General features: G+C 45.0%; 1 protein-coding gene across 3 annotated transcripts in view; it reads left to right on the forward strand.

The window, feature by feature from the left end:
* EPB41L4B (erythrocyte membrane protein band 4.1 like 4B) overlaps positions 1-15,349 on the forward strand; it is a 183,852-nt gene that overhangs the window by 94,352 nt on the left and 74,151 nt on the right. For all 3 annotated transcript variants that reach the window (XM_076330226.1, XM_076330227.1, XM_076330228.1), the window contains exon 16: positions 12,155-12,336. In XM_076330226.1, the coding sequence (XP_076186341.1) occupies positions 12,155-12,336 (182 nt within the window). The remainder of the gene's footprint in view (positions 1-12,154; positions 12,337-15,349) is intronic.

Genomic DNA, 15,349 nt, shown 5'->3' on the forward strand with positions numbered 1-15,349 from the left:
GATCGTCTCTCTGCATACCTTCCTCCTGCGTTTAATAAAGCTGGAAACCAGTTCTGCCCCAGCAGAGCTCAGGCCTGGCTCTCCACTCTGTGTGTTCGGATTTGCAGGGGGGTTACTTTTGCCCTGTAACAACTCCGTAATCCTGCGTCCTCTCCCCCAGGAACCAGTGGGGGAATCGAAAAGCTGGCGATACCACATCTGTAACTTGGGCTGAAATATATCGCTCTTCAGCCCCAGCCAGGCCCTGGCACGCAAACTAACGGCTAATACTGAATACTGAAATACAATACTGAAAGTGTTGGCACTTTCGGTAAATTGTTTTAGTGTGGGCTTTTTCTTTAAACTTTAATTTTCAGCTATTTTTCTCTAGCTGATGTGAGTCACAGGCAAAGTGAACAAAGGGATGGGGTTTTGTAACGCGTTTCCAAAAGCTGGCAGTTGGGGGTTTGCCGCTTAAGGAAAAGAATCCATGAGTCCTTCCAGACCCTTTTATCAGTGAACCCATGTGCTAATTGACCAAAAGGAGGATTGCTTTCTCACGTTGTGGATGGAAACAAAGCATATATTATGGCCTTGCGATGTAAAATGTCATTTTTCCTTCCTTCTGGATGAGTGTTGCAGAAGATGCCTCTTCAGCCTGCAAGAGAAAGAGTGTTAGAGCTTGCAAGTAACTTTGAAAATGGAACTTCAGCTGCTGGCAAGGAGTGAGCTGGGGAACGTCTAAGGGGGGGAAATTAAATTGAGTATATCACTTGCTTCTCAGGCATCAAAGTTGGCTAGATGGAGCCTTCTGAGGGGGAGGAGGAAGACGGTTCAGTGCTGCAATCATCTGTTTTCAGAGGAGGTTTTCCACCAGTTATTCCAGTTTGTGTATCAAGCAGGCACGCTTTGACTACCTAGCTCGAAGGAGAGGAGTTTCGACGCACATCCATCTAACCTGACACAGCAGATCTCTGGAAAGACTCTTGATGATGAGTGGTTTTCCTCTTACTCTGCAAAGGAGAACCAAGGAGAGCAGACTTGTAGGGGAATGCTGTCGTTGCAGCATTGCTAATGGTAGCCAAAGAGACTGCTCGAGCCAGAGCTGCTACAGACCAGCTGGCATTAATGGACATAAAATAGGAACTGTATTTTTTTTAATTGATCTGAGACTGTGTGCATTGTACTTCGAAAAGGGACTGATCCACCAGGACCCTAGCTCCTTTTGGCAAGACTGTGCTAGCCAAGAATCTCCTTTGAGAGCCAGCTTGAACTATCACTCTGCTGGTCAAGCCTCTGCGCCCTAACCAAACTTGCGCTACAGTGTGAGGATCGAGATTTCAAACCATTTCAGAATAAATACTGTTTCCTACTTTACAGTCAAACTGCAAATGCTTGGAGAAACACAGTGCTGTTAGGCATGCTTGCTCCCAAGTTTTAGTGTTGGAGGACCTGCAGGAAAATCAGTCCTCCTTTCTCAGCAGGCACCAGACATGTAGAAAGATACAGCTTTTGGACAAAAACAATACTAGTCGAAGTAGATAAGAAAAAACATAATGTAAAGGGACAGACCAGACCTTTCTCTGTCTCTCTCTTGCATTGCAAGAGTACATTGCAAAGCACTGTGTGATAATGAAGATGACCTTGTTCGGTTTTCCTTGTTTTCCACGTACTGTTGTACCCTGAAGTGACTGGCCAAATAGGCTTCCTTTCTGAGTGTATGTGCTGTCGCTCTTGTTGCCGCTGCGTCACAAAAAACAGATAAAAACTTGATTCAGCTGGAGTTCCTCCCTTGTATGAGTCACTTCCAGTAATAAAGCTTCTGCAGACTAAATGCTGCTCTCAACTACTTACTAATGACTGTTTCATGTCTCCTTTAAAGCAAAACAGCTTATTTTCAAACAGTTGGTTTCACAAGGGGTAATCTGAATTTAGTTGTAAAGTTCACAAATCAAGCTTCTCTGTGCACTGTCCACTGCCCATATTAGTAGGCCGCTACAGAAAATGCAAGCATGTCTGTAATAACTTGCATATTGCTTTTAATTTCAGCATGTAATAACCTTCCATTTTAAACTGGAGAAAAAGGTCGTGTTTAAAGAAATACAGTATCTCCCATCCAACTTTCCTAAAGATGGTGATTTTTTTTTTTTTCAGATAGAGTCTTGGCAGACTTGGCACAGAGGGAAGATTGGTGGAGGCGGGAAGTTCCACCAGCCTGATATCTTAGACCCAGTGTTACTTCTTTGTTTTGTGTTTCTGGAATAATGGCTTTCTCTTGACTCTGTGGGACTACTCCTTTTGGTTTGGTGGTGTCTTATCTTCCATATCTGTTGCATGTATCTTTTCAGAAGAAATCCAGTTCATTTTCTCTCTGGCAGAAGCAGCATTCGTGATGACTGTCTTAGTCATCATACCTTCTGAGAACTGAGGAATCTTCCAATTCAAAAATAAATGTTGAGCTAAGGCTGCTGGAGAACCATTGGAAATACCCCTAGGGCTCTGTTTTCAAATTGCCACCACAATTACATTTCCACTTCTGATTGGTTTTGTACTTTTTATCTTGTAAGTTTGTAATGTGCTTGTTTTTTCCTTTTTCTTTTCCTTTTCCTTTTCCTAGTTCTAGTATGACCTTCAGCTTTAAACTATCAAATAGTAAAACCTGCAGCTGATCATATCAAGGATGAAGAGGTATTGAATTAAACAAGAACAGATGTTTCAAATAGGAACCATTTGGAAAACCTGTAGTTCCTGGCTTAGCAATGTCATATGTTGAAAGATTATAAAAAATGGTATTTTTTTTAAACAAGGCAATGAAAACCATCTTTTACTTCCCGTGTCCTGAAGAAAATGAAAGAAATAGCCACACCTAATTAGTAGTAGGAAGTACTGGTCTAATACAATTTAAACTCCAGATTAGAAGCTAATTATTTATACTTTCCCCCCCACACCAAAACCCATGACAATCTGTGCTGGAATTATAATCGCAGTGATTTACCTGCCATTACCAATTTCTGCAATTTTGAGAACCTTGGAGAAGAAGAAATACAAAACATTAATACATCTCCAGTGCTTTCTAAATCGTGTAATGACGTAGCAGTGAACTGGGTAGGTAAACAGATTACAAAGTAGCTGTGTTCCTTTTCATCTCCAGGGGCCAAGCCCCTGAACTTTGAGGCCTTGTTGACAGGCAGCAGGGCCAGCGTCTTGGTGTCCCCGAGCCGAGTCTTTCTCATCAGTAGGAGTGTAGGAGTCAGGCAGGAAGGAAGGAAGAGCTCAGAAAAAAACGGGCCAGGGAAACAAAAAGCTCAAGTAGAGGGCTTAGGAGAAGCAGAGTTTTACAGTGGAACATGCAGTGGGAGGAACTGGAAAAGGAAAAGCAATGAAGTCTGCTAGAGACTCTGGGAATGGAGAAGAGGAATGAAAGAGGCAAGGGAGCGTTGAGGCTTCGGCGTCTGTGTCTTCAGCAGCTGGAGCTCACTGAATCAATAAGCAAGGCTGATTTGAAGCAAGGCTTCCAGGAACTTGAATGTAAAACTGGATACTGCTTCTGTATCAGAATTTTGAGCCCAGGAGGGCTCTGTTTGTTATCATTCATTTTAGGTTTCTACTGTTGTATTTAATGTGTCTGTCTCGTTCTCAATTTCTGACTTTAAAAAAAAAGTCTGAAAATTGCTTTTAAGATGAAATGAACAGTTTTTTGCTGTAACTCGGATGAGTTGCCCAAGTGTTGCAGTGAGAACAGAGGCAGGACAGGTTGCAAGTTTGTAAATAAGAAAGCCCTTGCTGTGCAGAGCAATTGATGTTGTGTTACTTTTACCTGTTAATACTGTTTTCTGAGCAACTAAGTGAAAAATTCTGTCCTGCCTTGAGAGTTTTTACTTGCTGCACACTATACCTGTTCAGTGACTTTACTGGTAACATGTTAAAAGGGTAGAAATCTATAACTTAAACTGAAGTCATTTGTGTAGCAATGGTGTCGGGTATGTTCACGCTGGACTTTAAAGTTACGGCAAATTACTGAAAATTCAGAAAACCGCGTATTTCTTTGTAAGGCATTAGCAACATTCAGAATCTGAATAATTTAGAAGCATGAAACTTCTACAGGTTGATTAATTTCTTTAAAAACGTGTCTTTTTCAAGGAATTTCAGCTTTTTAGGGACAGAGACGGAAAGGAGATTTTGTAAGATGGGAGCATATTGTTAAGGGAAGCCAAATCCAGTGGATTGGTTTTAATGCTAAAGTGATTTCACCTTCCTAATCTGCTAGATGTGAGGCTGCTGTAGTTCCTGGTTTCTGAGCCCAGCCCGTAGAGATGCTGAGCATGTATTCCAGAGATGCAAATACACAAATGTCATCGCTCTCTACAACTACCTGAAAGGAGGTTGTGGTGAGGTGGGTGTTGGTCTCTTCTCCCAAGTAACTAGTGATAGGACGAGAGGAAATGGCTTCAAGTTGCGCCAGGGGAGGTTTAGATTGGACGTGAGGAAAAATTTCTTTACTGAAAGAGTGGTGAAACATTGGAACAGGCTGCCCGGGGAAGTGGTTGAGTCCCCATCCCTGGAGGTATTTAAAAGACGAGTAGATGAGGCACTTAGGGACATGGTTTAGTGGGCATGGTGGTGTTGGGTCAACGGTTGGACTCGATGATCTTAGAGGTCTTTTCCAACCTCAATGATTCTATGATTCTATGATTGAGCACCCATTCAGCCAGCCATGCAGAGCAAAAGAGGTGGAGAGCAGTGCCTTTACCAGCACCCGCAGACACAAACAGCAGCACACAAACATGGGGCAGCACAGAGAGCTCAATTCTGTATGCGTACGCCCCCACAGAAAGTAGGACTACAGTTAAGAAGATGGCCTAGACTGCAGTGATCGGGGCTTCACCAGCCGAGCACACTGACCAGCAGCTTGCTCACACGTGGCTGGTCCCTTTTCTCCCCCTCCTCTCCATTTTCCCATGCTTGTTCTTCCCTGATGCACACGGATTCTCCCGTTCCCTTCCCTCGTCTCCTCTCAGTTACCCCTGCTTTTTCCACGCATTGCTCCCAGTTTTGCTAAGTCCGTACTCAAATTTCCCACGGCTACCTAGGTAGTTTGGGCCTTATGTGGTATTATTGATACGGTTTCCTAGGCAGCGCTGGCCTTGCAGGGTTGTTCTCACCAAAAAGTCTCTGATACTCCCTTTCAGTGCTCTGTGAAGTTTGGCCATTTCTCATGTATCTCTCCCTTAACTACCCGTGAAATCCGGCAATCCTTCAGGGCACCACCCTCTGTAACATTTGTTAGCTGCTGGCGCTTTCATCTGTTATGTCCAGCAACTTCTTCTGTCACGTCCCATGGTTTCTCATGTTCTCCTCTGTTAGCTAAGCCTCAGGCCTGTGCCTGCTTCTCTGTCTGCATGCTTTGGCAGGTACGTGGTAGTGAGGAAGGGAGAGAGAGAGGGATGCGCTTAGCTCCGACGACCAGTTATTTAATGGGTTAAGTGGTGGAAAAGGCTGTAGCGTGGTTAGCAACCCGAGGTCAGCTACAGGCTGTCTCGGAGGCCTAAGTTCCTCGATTGGTTTTGCTCCTACCTTAACCTGAGCTAGCTTGCTTGGATTAGCCACGCCAAGTTGTTTTATTTCCCATGGCCAGGCATACATTGTCTGCCTGTGACTGAAAGGGGAAGGCAGCACTGACTCGGGGGAGGATTTCATCCGTCTTAGAAAATTTTGTGTCTGCTTTTCAGAGTTTTTCTCATCTGCAAGGACATCCGGGACAATGAATTTTTTTGACAGGTGATTAAATATCATTAGCTATCGTTATCATTAATTAAAACCATTTGTAAATGAAGAAAAGCAAGTTTAGTTCCCCAGTGGGCGTATTTTGCATGACAGTTTTGCAAGGCAGTATTTTTTTAATGATCTTTTATGTAGATAAGGTGAAATCTGTGAGGACAATGGCTTTGTCAAGTTGAGATTTGTTTCTTGGTATTTTATTAGAACATGCTTTGCCGCAGGCTCTGCTCTTCTTGTGGAGAATTCCGGGTTACTCCTGCTTCAAAACTTAGTTCAGCATCTTGTAATGCAGGAAGCTGCTGCATATACTTTCATCTCCTACAGGAGAAATTCTCCCCACTCCCATCACCGTTTCCGAACACCCACTTCCCCATCACCATTGTCTCCTTTCTTCCAAGGTTGGTTTGTCTGGCTGGGAGAAGGCTGCTGGCTGCCCGCTCTGCTTTCTGAGGTGTCCCTAGGAATGGATGGGGACTGCTGATCATCCCTGGCAGCGGGGAGAGAAATCTGCAACACATCTTCTCAGGCCTTCCCTAAAGGAAGCAAACGGGCCAGCTCTCCTGTCTTCTGGTGGTGTCAGGGCAGAGCATGGAAGAGTAACAGCGCTGTCAGCTTTAGTTATACTTCTCACGGTTCAGGAAGCCAGTTCTGGCCAGCAAAGAGGTCTTGGTTACATGGTGCAGAAAAAAAGAAACAACATAGGTTTGTTTTTAGTGATCCCAATCCCCCTTTACTTAGGAACACTCATTGCTTTTATATGTCCCCGTCCTTGGCTGCAAAAATGAAACTTCATCCTCTCCCTTTTATAAGCAGTCCTCCTGCCATGGTCTGTGCTCCCTTCCTGTATAACGCTGGGTCCTCTCAAAGTCTTTTGCTTTAATTCAGTGGTTTTGGCCATTAATTGATACTCACGCAGAACACCGCCTTCTTCCTATCCCCCTGTTTCCTCTTCATTCCTCTCTACAGGGAAATTTCCAGAGTGCAAAATTCCTAGGCTCTCTGTGCCACTTCACATGCTCTAGCAACACAAGGGGTGTGTGAGATTCTAAACATAATTAAAGCAAGTTTGGCTAAAAATTCAATTAGGTTTGTTTGGGGGTTTTTTAACTTCTTTTGAAGCGTGGGCAGGGAATAAACCCAAAGTCTTTTTTTTTTTTCCCAAAGGGAGGCACAGCCCAAAAAATGAATGTTAGACTTAACATAGCTGTTAAATCTCATCCCCTCTAGCTTGGCGCGCATTGGCTGCTTTCGCTAGACTTCTGAGAATCTCTCCTCTATGCATATACATTAATACACATACATGTTAACATACACTTTAACAGTTCCACTGACTGCCATTTGGGAGCACATCTAAAGGCCATTTCGATGTTGGAAAAGGTATTGCAATACGGTGATGGGTGAAATGTCTCCTATTAGGGAGTGAAGTGGTTGGGGGACCCTCACAACACATTCAGCACGAAGCCTGCAGTGTGGATTAGAGCTGCCGAAAGCTGCACAAATCACCCTCAGGCTTGCTCTGAGCTGCGGATGGGGGAGGATTGAGAGGGGTTGTGAAGATGTTTGTGTGAAGCTTGAGGATTTTTAAATATTAGAAAATTGCAGTGGTTTGATGCAGAAGCAGCGTTCAAAGCAAAGAATAGAGGTGGGTGTGGTAATTGTTGGACGTTATTTATCACAACCAGACCTAGAAGCCTGGGATTTTTTTAAACCGCTGTTCAGCTATAGCAGGGGGGGACTAAACTCAACGCAGAGTCATCCAAGAGGCATGATAGTCTGAGCCTGCTTTCTGCTATTGTCCCACCAGCCAAGGAGGAGAGAGAAGAGAGCCCCACTGTTTGCTCTCCAAGTGTAACTTCAGACAGGTGGGAGTGTGGAAGAAGGGGACACAGACAGGGTGCAGGAGTAAGCCTGCTCTGGGACACAGGTAAAAGATGTTTATGCAGGTCTACACAGTTACGTTCTTCAGGAGGATGAGGATGGCAGCTGGGAGGATGGCACAAAAAGGCAATTACTTTTTAAAAAAATCTCGTCACTCACAGGTTACACCAAAATGGGAAGTCCTCTCACACCAGACCTGCCATGGATGAGAGAAAAGTCCTGAACAGGTTACAATCTTAGCACATGAGAAAGTTTAGGATGCAGCTCAGGAGGAATGATAGTATGTTTGTACTGTTAGGTAGGAGTAACCTGCTTCACAGCTGACATTGTGGGGGGTGGAAACCGGGCCAGTTTAAGAAAGGATCTAGTGCTCTTGAGGATCAGAAGTTGGACATGAGTCAACAACCCCAGGCTATTTAGGAAAAAGCAAATGTCATGTTCCGGTGTATAAACAGGAGTAGATCCCGTAGGACACAGGAAGCAACCCTTCCTCTTTGCAATGCATTTGTAAGGCCTCAACTGGAATGGGGTGCCCAGTTCTGAGCACCGCATGTCAGAGGCAGAGCAGGGGGCAGCTGGGCGGACGGGGATGGCAAGACGTATCAGAGCTGTAGGAAATGTGTGACCTGTGAGGGGCAACTGAAGAATTCAGAGCTCTTCAGACTCTGAAGGGAGATGTGAAGAGCCATTTTCAAAAACGCAGGTTTCTGTAGCAAGAAATAACCTGTTCCCTGCGTCTGTGGTGGATGGGAGAGGAAATAGCAGGCTTAAATTGCAGTAACGGAGACAGGATAAACAAAGAGAGTAAGTGTAGGCATGGTGAGACACCAAGATTGATTGCACAAGGAGGTCATGGAGTCTGCTACTGAAGGTGTTGAAGATTCAGTTCAGCCAATCAGTTGGGGTAACACAGGCCTGCTTAGTTCGGTTTTGGGGGGAGAGGTGGATAGTTCGGTCTTTCAAATACCTTTCTGTTCCCCATTTTTCTACGATCTCCTAACACTGTTGTGCGTGTGAGTTGTACACTAGAGGCGTGGTTTGGTAAGGCAGCAGATGGCTGGAGCACATGAAATGTAAGAATGTCAAGTGAGAATAGCTTTTAAAGCAAAGGATGAGGAGTATAAAATTGGGATAGAGAACTAGTAATGTAAATAAAATTTTAAAAAAGGAAAAAGTAATCAGAAGATGTGTGTTATTTGTCCTGTTCCTCAATACGCTGCCTTTTTGGTCAGAAAAAGTAACTGTGAGTTTGAGGCTAAAGGCAATACCAAGCGTCTCATGAACTCTGAGTGGCTTTTTTGAAGGTTCAGCCTCCGGTAACTGAATCCTCAGGAGTGCTTTGCCTGAGGGAGGGACAGAGAAGGAAGAAATGTTTCCTTCCTTTACAGAATAGCCTGTAGGGCCCTGCCACATTTTCCTTGAAGAACAGGAGTTGGTTGTATAGGAAGCAGCTGGAGCTTGCTGAGAAAACTACACAGGTAAATAACAGAGAAAAAAGAGGAAACCTGCAGGACAGCCAATTGACTATTAAAAGGTAAAATAAAGGTGTAACACTGGCATACTAGGAGGGACAAGAGACAAATACAAGAGAAAGGATGAAAACTGATACCTGTCCATGTATGCACATAGTCTGAGAGCATTACTTGATGTCTGGGGAGCAAGTATGAAAACATGGAGGGCTCAGGATATGGTCAGAAAGTTGGTTCGTTGAAAGTAGTGATTTATTTGCATCTGTGGGTTGGGAAAGATGCATGAGTACATTATCTATTCAGGTAAGCCAGACAGAAGCAAGCAATAGTAAGAAAAGTTAATGGCAAAAAGTTGCATTGAGGGAAAAAGTCTCAAGCCTCTAGATTTAAGACAATGGAAGAACAGAAAAATAAGGGAAGAACAGATGTGATATATGATAATAATGATGCCACCTTGTAGAAACTGCACTAAGATGTCCAATGTGCCCCTAAATTACATAGTAGAGAGTACACAGAAAAGGAAGTTGGACTACTCATGATATTTTTGTTTGCGTACTGTCAACTCTTCCAGTAGATTGGCTCTGGGGCTGCTGCAAGCCCTGTTGTTTATGATTGTTCAGTAACTCATCAGTCTAGTAGTGAGAGTATGGGTGTGAAAGTCTTCCTCAGCCCAACCCCATATCCCTCAGAAGTGCAAGAGTTGACTGACCACCGGATGAGTTTGCCTCAATATCTGTTAGTTGCTGTCAGCCCTGGAAGAGTGCAGATGACTGCGGCCTTTTAAATGGGCCAGCAGTTTCAACATGGGATTTCACATCAGAGTGCACTGCCTGGGTATCGACATCCTGGCCGGAGCTTTGTGACTTACTGTCCTCAAGGACTTCAGTGCACACCTGAACATCAGCTGTGCTAGGCTAGCTTTTTACTTCTTTGAAGTAATGGTCTCCCTGCTTTTTACATGGTGTGAGCACTCCTCTCTGGACAGTCAAGAAATACATCTAGAGAATTTGGTGCATGTTTGACGTCACGCCAGAGGGGTTTTGGCTAATTCAGTTGCTCAGCTCATTCCCATTTTGGCATGGAAGCTACCTCAGGCCCGTAGCAATATGAGGAGTCAATGTAAGGATTTGGTGTGATCTCATTCATTTTGAAAAGACCGGCTGAAAATCTGCTAAACCAGCCTGCCAGTGGGTGAAATGAAAGCAACTCCCAAGCACGTGGGGTTGTGTGTCTTGAAAAAAAATTGAACCATAGACTGAAAAAAAGGACGTGCTGAGGCTCCAGCCCCAAACTGATCTTATTTCCAATACGGGTTTTAACTGTGTGAACAAAACCAGCTATCCTCTCAGTCAAAAAATGTCACTTCAATCCAAGGCGCTTGGAGGGAGAGTGCAGGAGAGCTGTTACAATTAGTGTGCAATCTCATTAGCCTGTACCATTTTCTCCCAGTAGACACTTGCTTGATTTGATTGTAACAGTGAAGATATAGCGCGGTTTCAAAAGACAGACCAGTCCTCGATTATCTGAGCTCACCAAAGCTGTCCCCTGTGGATCAGACCGCTATTTGTATTGTTTCCTTAAGGCAAATAAGGCATCAGAAGTGCCTTTACTGGCAGTCGTTGCTACATGCCAGGAACCTGCCAAGATTAATATACAAAACATTCCCCTCCCCACCTCCTGCTTTCAAAAAGCAACCAGCATAAAAGTGTTATTCAATTACTACCCAGTCAGAAACCTCATGTTGTCAGAAGTTGTTACTAAGACGACAGTGGTTATTAATGATGTACTGGGTTGCATGCTTCAGCATATCTTTGGAAATTATACAGATGTGTTTATTTGCAGATGACTCGTTAATTTTGCTTTGAATAAGTAAGTAATCTGCAGAGAACATATGTAGCAAGTAGCTAGGTATAATTTATTCATTGTTCCTTTAATTATTCTGTTTGTCTTTATTCCATATTGTCAGGTTTTCAGCTGCCGTTCGTAATAAAAGCAAACTGAAAGCCCATGCAGCTGAAGATATAATTTCTTTAGCATTTTTCAAATGGGCAGGGGATTCTTCTTTTCTTGGAATGAATTGATTTACTGCAACTACTGTCTAATGCAGTACTATAGAATAAGTTAAAACCTTACAAAAATTTTAAGCACTTCTCTGAGGAAAGCGCATTCAAGTCATTTGCAGTATCTATGTTGAATTATCTCAGTCTTTTTTGGTTGCTGGCATGGAGAGAAAATACCATTTCTAGAAATTCATCATCATTTCAAACAATAAACTGAAACAGCATCAGTTAAAACTATTGAAGAAAATCAACAGTGTCATTTGACACCTCTGAGTTAGTGATGATGAATTCAAATTTCAGTGTCTCTCCATTTCTCCATATGTTGTAGACTGACAACAGTTAATGTCCTAACTAAACATATGCAAAAAAACCCCAGTCAGTTTACCAGCAGAGGTATGATTCCTTTTTGACCAAGTGCTATTTTGTGTGTTGTTACCTGTAAAACCTTTTCTTTCCAATGGGATCTTTCTGCATTTTTTCCCAAGTCACAAATTTTTCATACAGCTATTTTGCACTGTAAATTTGGAGGCCCGAACTTTCTCAGGAATGTAGTGTTATTGTGGGACTGTTTCTTGGTCTGCTTGTCTGACAGTTTCACTTTAAAGGAGTTATTGTTTGCTGCCTGACCACTTTCCTATTCCAGGTGAAGTTGCAAATTCCTGCAGGAAAATTTTGATGTTTTTGAGAATCATATTCCTTAAGTCAGTCAGAATTTTACTTGGCATAAGAGTCTAGCAGAGATTGTGTAGTGTGTAAAGTCAAAAATAATTCTGATATTAAGGTCATGCCAAACAAGCAGAGGCATCCTTTTTCCTCACCTTATGAGCCTCCTGTTAACAGAAAACTAAAGATTTGGGATGTACGTCGTTAAAAATCTTATTTAAAAAAAGCTATGCATTTTTTTCCCAAGAAAGTTTGCATTCTGTCTCTCCAAAAGTACAATTTGTCCTACCGTTTACCGCTCTAATTTGAACTGAATTTATTTTGTAGTTATCCCTTGAACAACAGTGATCTGCATCAGTTCAACATTGAGGAGAATGGTGGAGCACCATATACCACAAAAATGCCCGCAAGGCACCACCACCACCACCGTCATCACCATCACCACGCAAATTATGGCGCCCTTGTTCCCGACAGCAAAGACATTGTTTCTGGAGTTCCAAACCCAAACAGTAAGTCCACTGCAGTGAATGACATTTCGGTAACTGTGCTGCTTTCAGATTTGTCTCTGGCAAGAAGGCAAAGGAAAGGAAAACAACATGCGTTTCAGTTTTTCTCCTTGAAGAATATGCTTCCTGTTACTGTTTGCTAGCTTTGTAGTATGTGCAAATGAGACAAGATCTGCAGTTTCCTGGCTTTGCTACGGGGTTACGGGATTTGGTGTTAGATTGGTGTTCCATGGCTGAATAAATACCCAATTAGTCACAGATACTTAGTTTCTAGCCACTTGGAACAGGCTATTTTTTCATTCTATCCTCCTCATTTCATTTCTGTCCTCCTCTGCCATTGTCTTTTGCTGATCTGCCCAGCTGGCCTTCAGCCCTCATTGTTTGGATCTGACTTTTGCTTTCATGTCTGGGCACAAACAGCAGAAATTTTGGAGCACTGGGCAAACAGCATCTTGCTCTTAGTTTGGGTAATGGGAACAATTCCTGCTCAGCCCTGCCCATCACGACTGGAGTATGCTTGCTTGCTAGGTGGAGAAATTTTTGGCTTGTAGAAAGCAAAGAGGAGAGAAGCCTATCTGTTCCTGATGCAACCTTGGGGAGTTTGGGTGTAAGTCTCTGCTGCTGAACATGTACAGGCTTTCTTAAGGGTACATAGCTTGGCCAAATGTTTGTGGGTTTACACAGGAACTGGAAGAGAAACATGCCTGCCATTGAGCAATCCTACTTTCTTGCTCTCCAAATTTATAATCTCTGCACTCTGCAGTGTGTGAGATGCTGAAGCTGTGTAAGAATTTCAGAAGATGGGCAAAACAGGGTATGTTCTATTATTTTTCTTGCCTCAAGGGGATGATAAGTTCTTCCTTTGCCCAGTTTTTGCCTTTATAATTGCAAATCACCGTGAGATAGGCATCCATTATGGAAACTTTCAGCCTGGGCAGTTAATCTGACAACTTTCAAATTCCTGAAACCAGAATCTTGTAATGGATGATGCTGGGTGACCTTGACTGTAGGCTGTCCCACCTCCGCAGTAATGCACAGGCATCTACCTGCACAGGCGCTTTAATCAGACTTTGTTTCAGAAACCCAGAAACATTTTCTTTAATTTTCTTTCCCAAGGAGAGGGAGATAACAGTTTTTAGGAGGGAAGCTCAAGAAATAAAATGCAAGGCGTTGTAGACGTTTAGGGAAGGAATCCTAAGCAGCAATACGAATTTCTTGCTGGGGCTTTCAGTGAAGCTACTCCCTTAGGAGCAACATCCAGGAGACGTGCTGTGCTCCGCTGTCTTTCATTGATTTTATGCTCCATGCTGGCGTACCTTCGTGCTGCGAAGTGCATGGGGCTGGCATGGTGCACCGTCAGCACGGCCTCCCTCTGCCTGGTGCTGCCGCGGAGGCCCGGGGTGGGCCGCTGGGCACTCCTGAGCTGCCGATGGGTATCCGCATCTCGGCCATGGTCTGCAGCGACCGGCGCTGGCCGGGAGAGCAGCGCAGACCACCCCGTTGGGTAACTGCTGGGCGGCTCGCCCTGGCCGTGCACCTGCTGGGCCTTGGCCGGCCGTTCATAGGGCCGCCATGAACAGCAGCTGAGCGCTGACAGCGGAGGGATGTTGGCAAGGCTGAGCTGGAAAGCCTCGCCCGGGCTGTCAGCCTGGTGCAGCAGGAGGCGGTGACCTTTCTGGGGGGTGTGCCAGCCCGTATTTTTCTTTCCCAAATTAGAGTTGAAGCATGCCAGGGAATTCGGTCAGAGCCAGCTATGCTGCTGCTGAGTGTCCCGGCCCTGAGGGTACTGCAGGCCCTACGGCCCCCGTCCCCCTCCTGGGGGCTCCCCCTGTCCTGCCCACAGCCCAGGGCCCCGTGTTAGCCCCACAGGGCTTCAACCCCTGCCCCAGCGACGCCACAGCAGGGCTGGTCTCCAGCTCCCCACAGCCCTGCCACGGGCCCCACCGAGCCGGGCCCACCTATAGAGCAGAAGGTGATTAAAGAAACAACAGCAAAAACCACAGTACAGGGTGTTTATTCCAGGTCTGTGTCTCCTCTTAGGCTGCGCTGCTCTCCTACTCCTCCTTGTTGGTGAAATAAGCTTAGAAAAAGCTTAGAAAAGCATAAGGGCAAACATCAGGAGCAGTTCTGTTTGTGCCCAGTGAGTGTTACCTGTGAGATGAAATGTGGGGCCCAGGAGGCTGCGTCCCCCCAGGCACGGGGAGGGTGAGCTCGCTCCCCCAAACCCCATACCACTCAGGGGGCGCAGCCTCCCCGGCCTGTCCGGCAGCTGCGATCCTCTGAAGGGGACTTCAACAGCTGAGACATGCACGTAGCACCTATTCCTGGAGATAGGCTTACCTTTCTCTTCATTTTGTCTGCTTACGGCTGGTTCATGCTAGCTATTTGATTAGGGAAGAGGGAATTGGTGCTGGTTCCTGACATGGCCTAATGCCAGTAGCGCCAAATGCCAATTCTGGTTTCTCTAAGGGAGCAGAAAAGGACAGGGGCACCTCCGAGGGGAGGCTGTGGTGCGGGCACGCCGGCTGCATCCAGCTGAGCTGTTCAGGTAGTTTTGCATCCCGTGTGCTGCTCTGTAAGCTGGCTCATCTTAACACAGGCATGCTGCGTTAGACCTGGCATGCTCAGGCTGTTGTTTACACCATTAGAGCAGTGATGGTATAGATAGGACCGCTTCCCATAAATGCCGAGTCAAAGTTACTCACTTGCAGTTTGAGGTGGCAGGTCTGGGTGCCTTTTCAAGGTTGGTGCTCAGTGGGTTTGTTTTGTTTTTCATGGATCCTTTTAAACGCTGCTCAGGCTATTTCAGCTGAGCAAACCGTCTTGTAGAGAGAGAGCCTGTGGAAAAGCCTCATAGTGTATGTGCCGAAACGGTTGGGAGCATGCTGGCTGTCAGTCGCTTATCTAGGACGGCACACATGGCAGAGCGTGTGGGACAAGAAAACTCAGGCAGAGAGGAGACACTATCAGGGGTCTGCGTCAGGAACCTGGGGACACAGGGGACTGACGTCTGGCT

This window comes from Aptenodytes patagonicus, chromosome 2 (assembly GCF_965638725.1).
Source record: "Aptenodytes patagonicus chromosome 2, bAptPat1.pri.cur, whole genome shotgun sequence".
Classification (NCBI taxonomy): domain Eukaryota; kingdom Metazoa; phylum Chordata; class Aves; order Sphenisciformes; family Spheniscidae; genus Aptenodytes; species Aptenodytes patagonicus.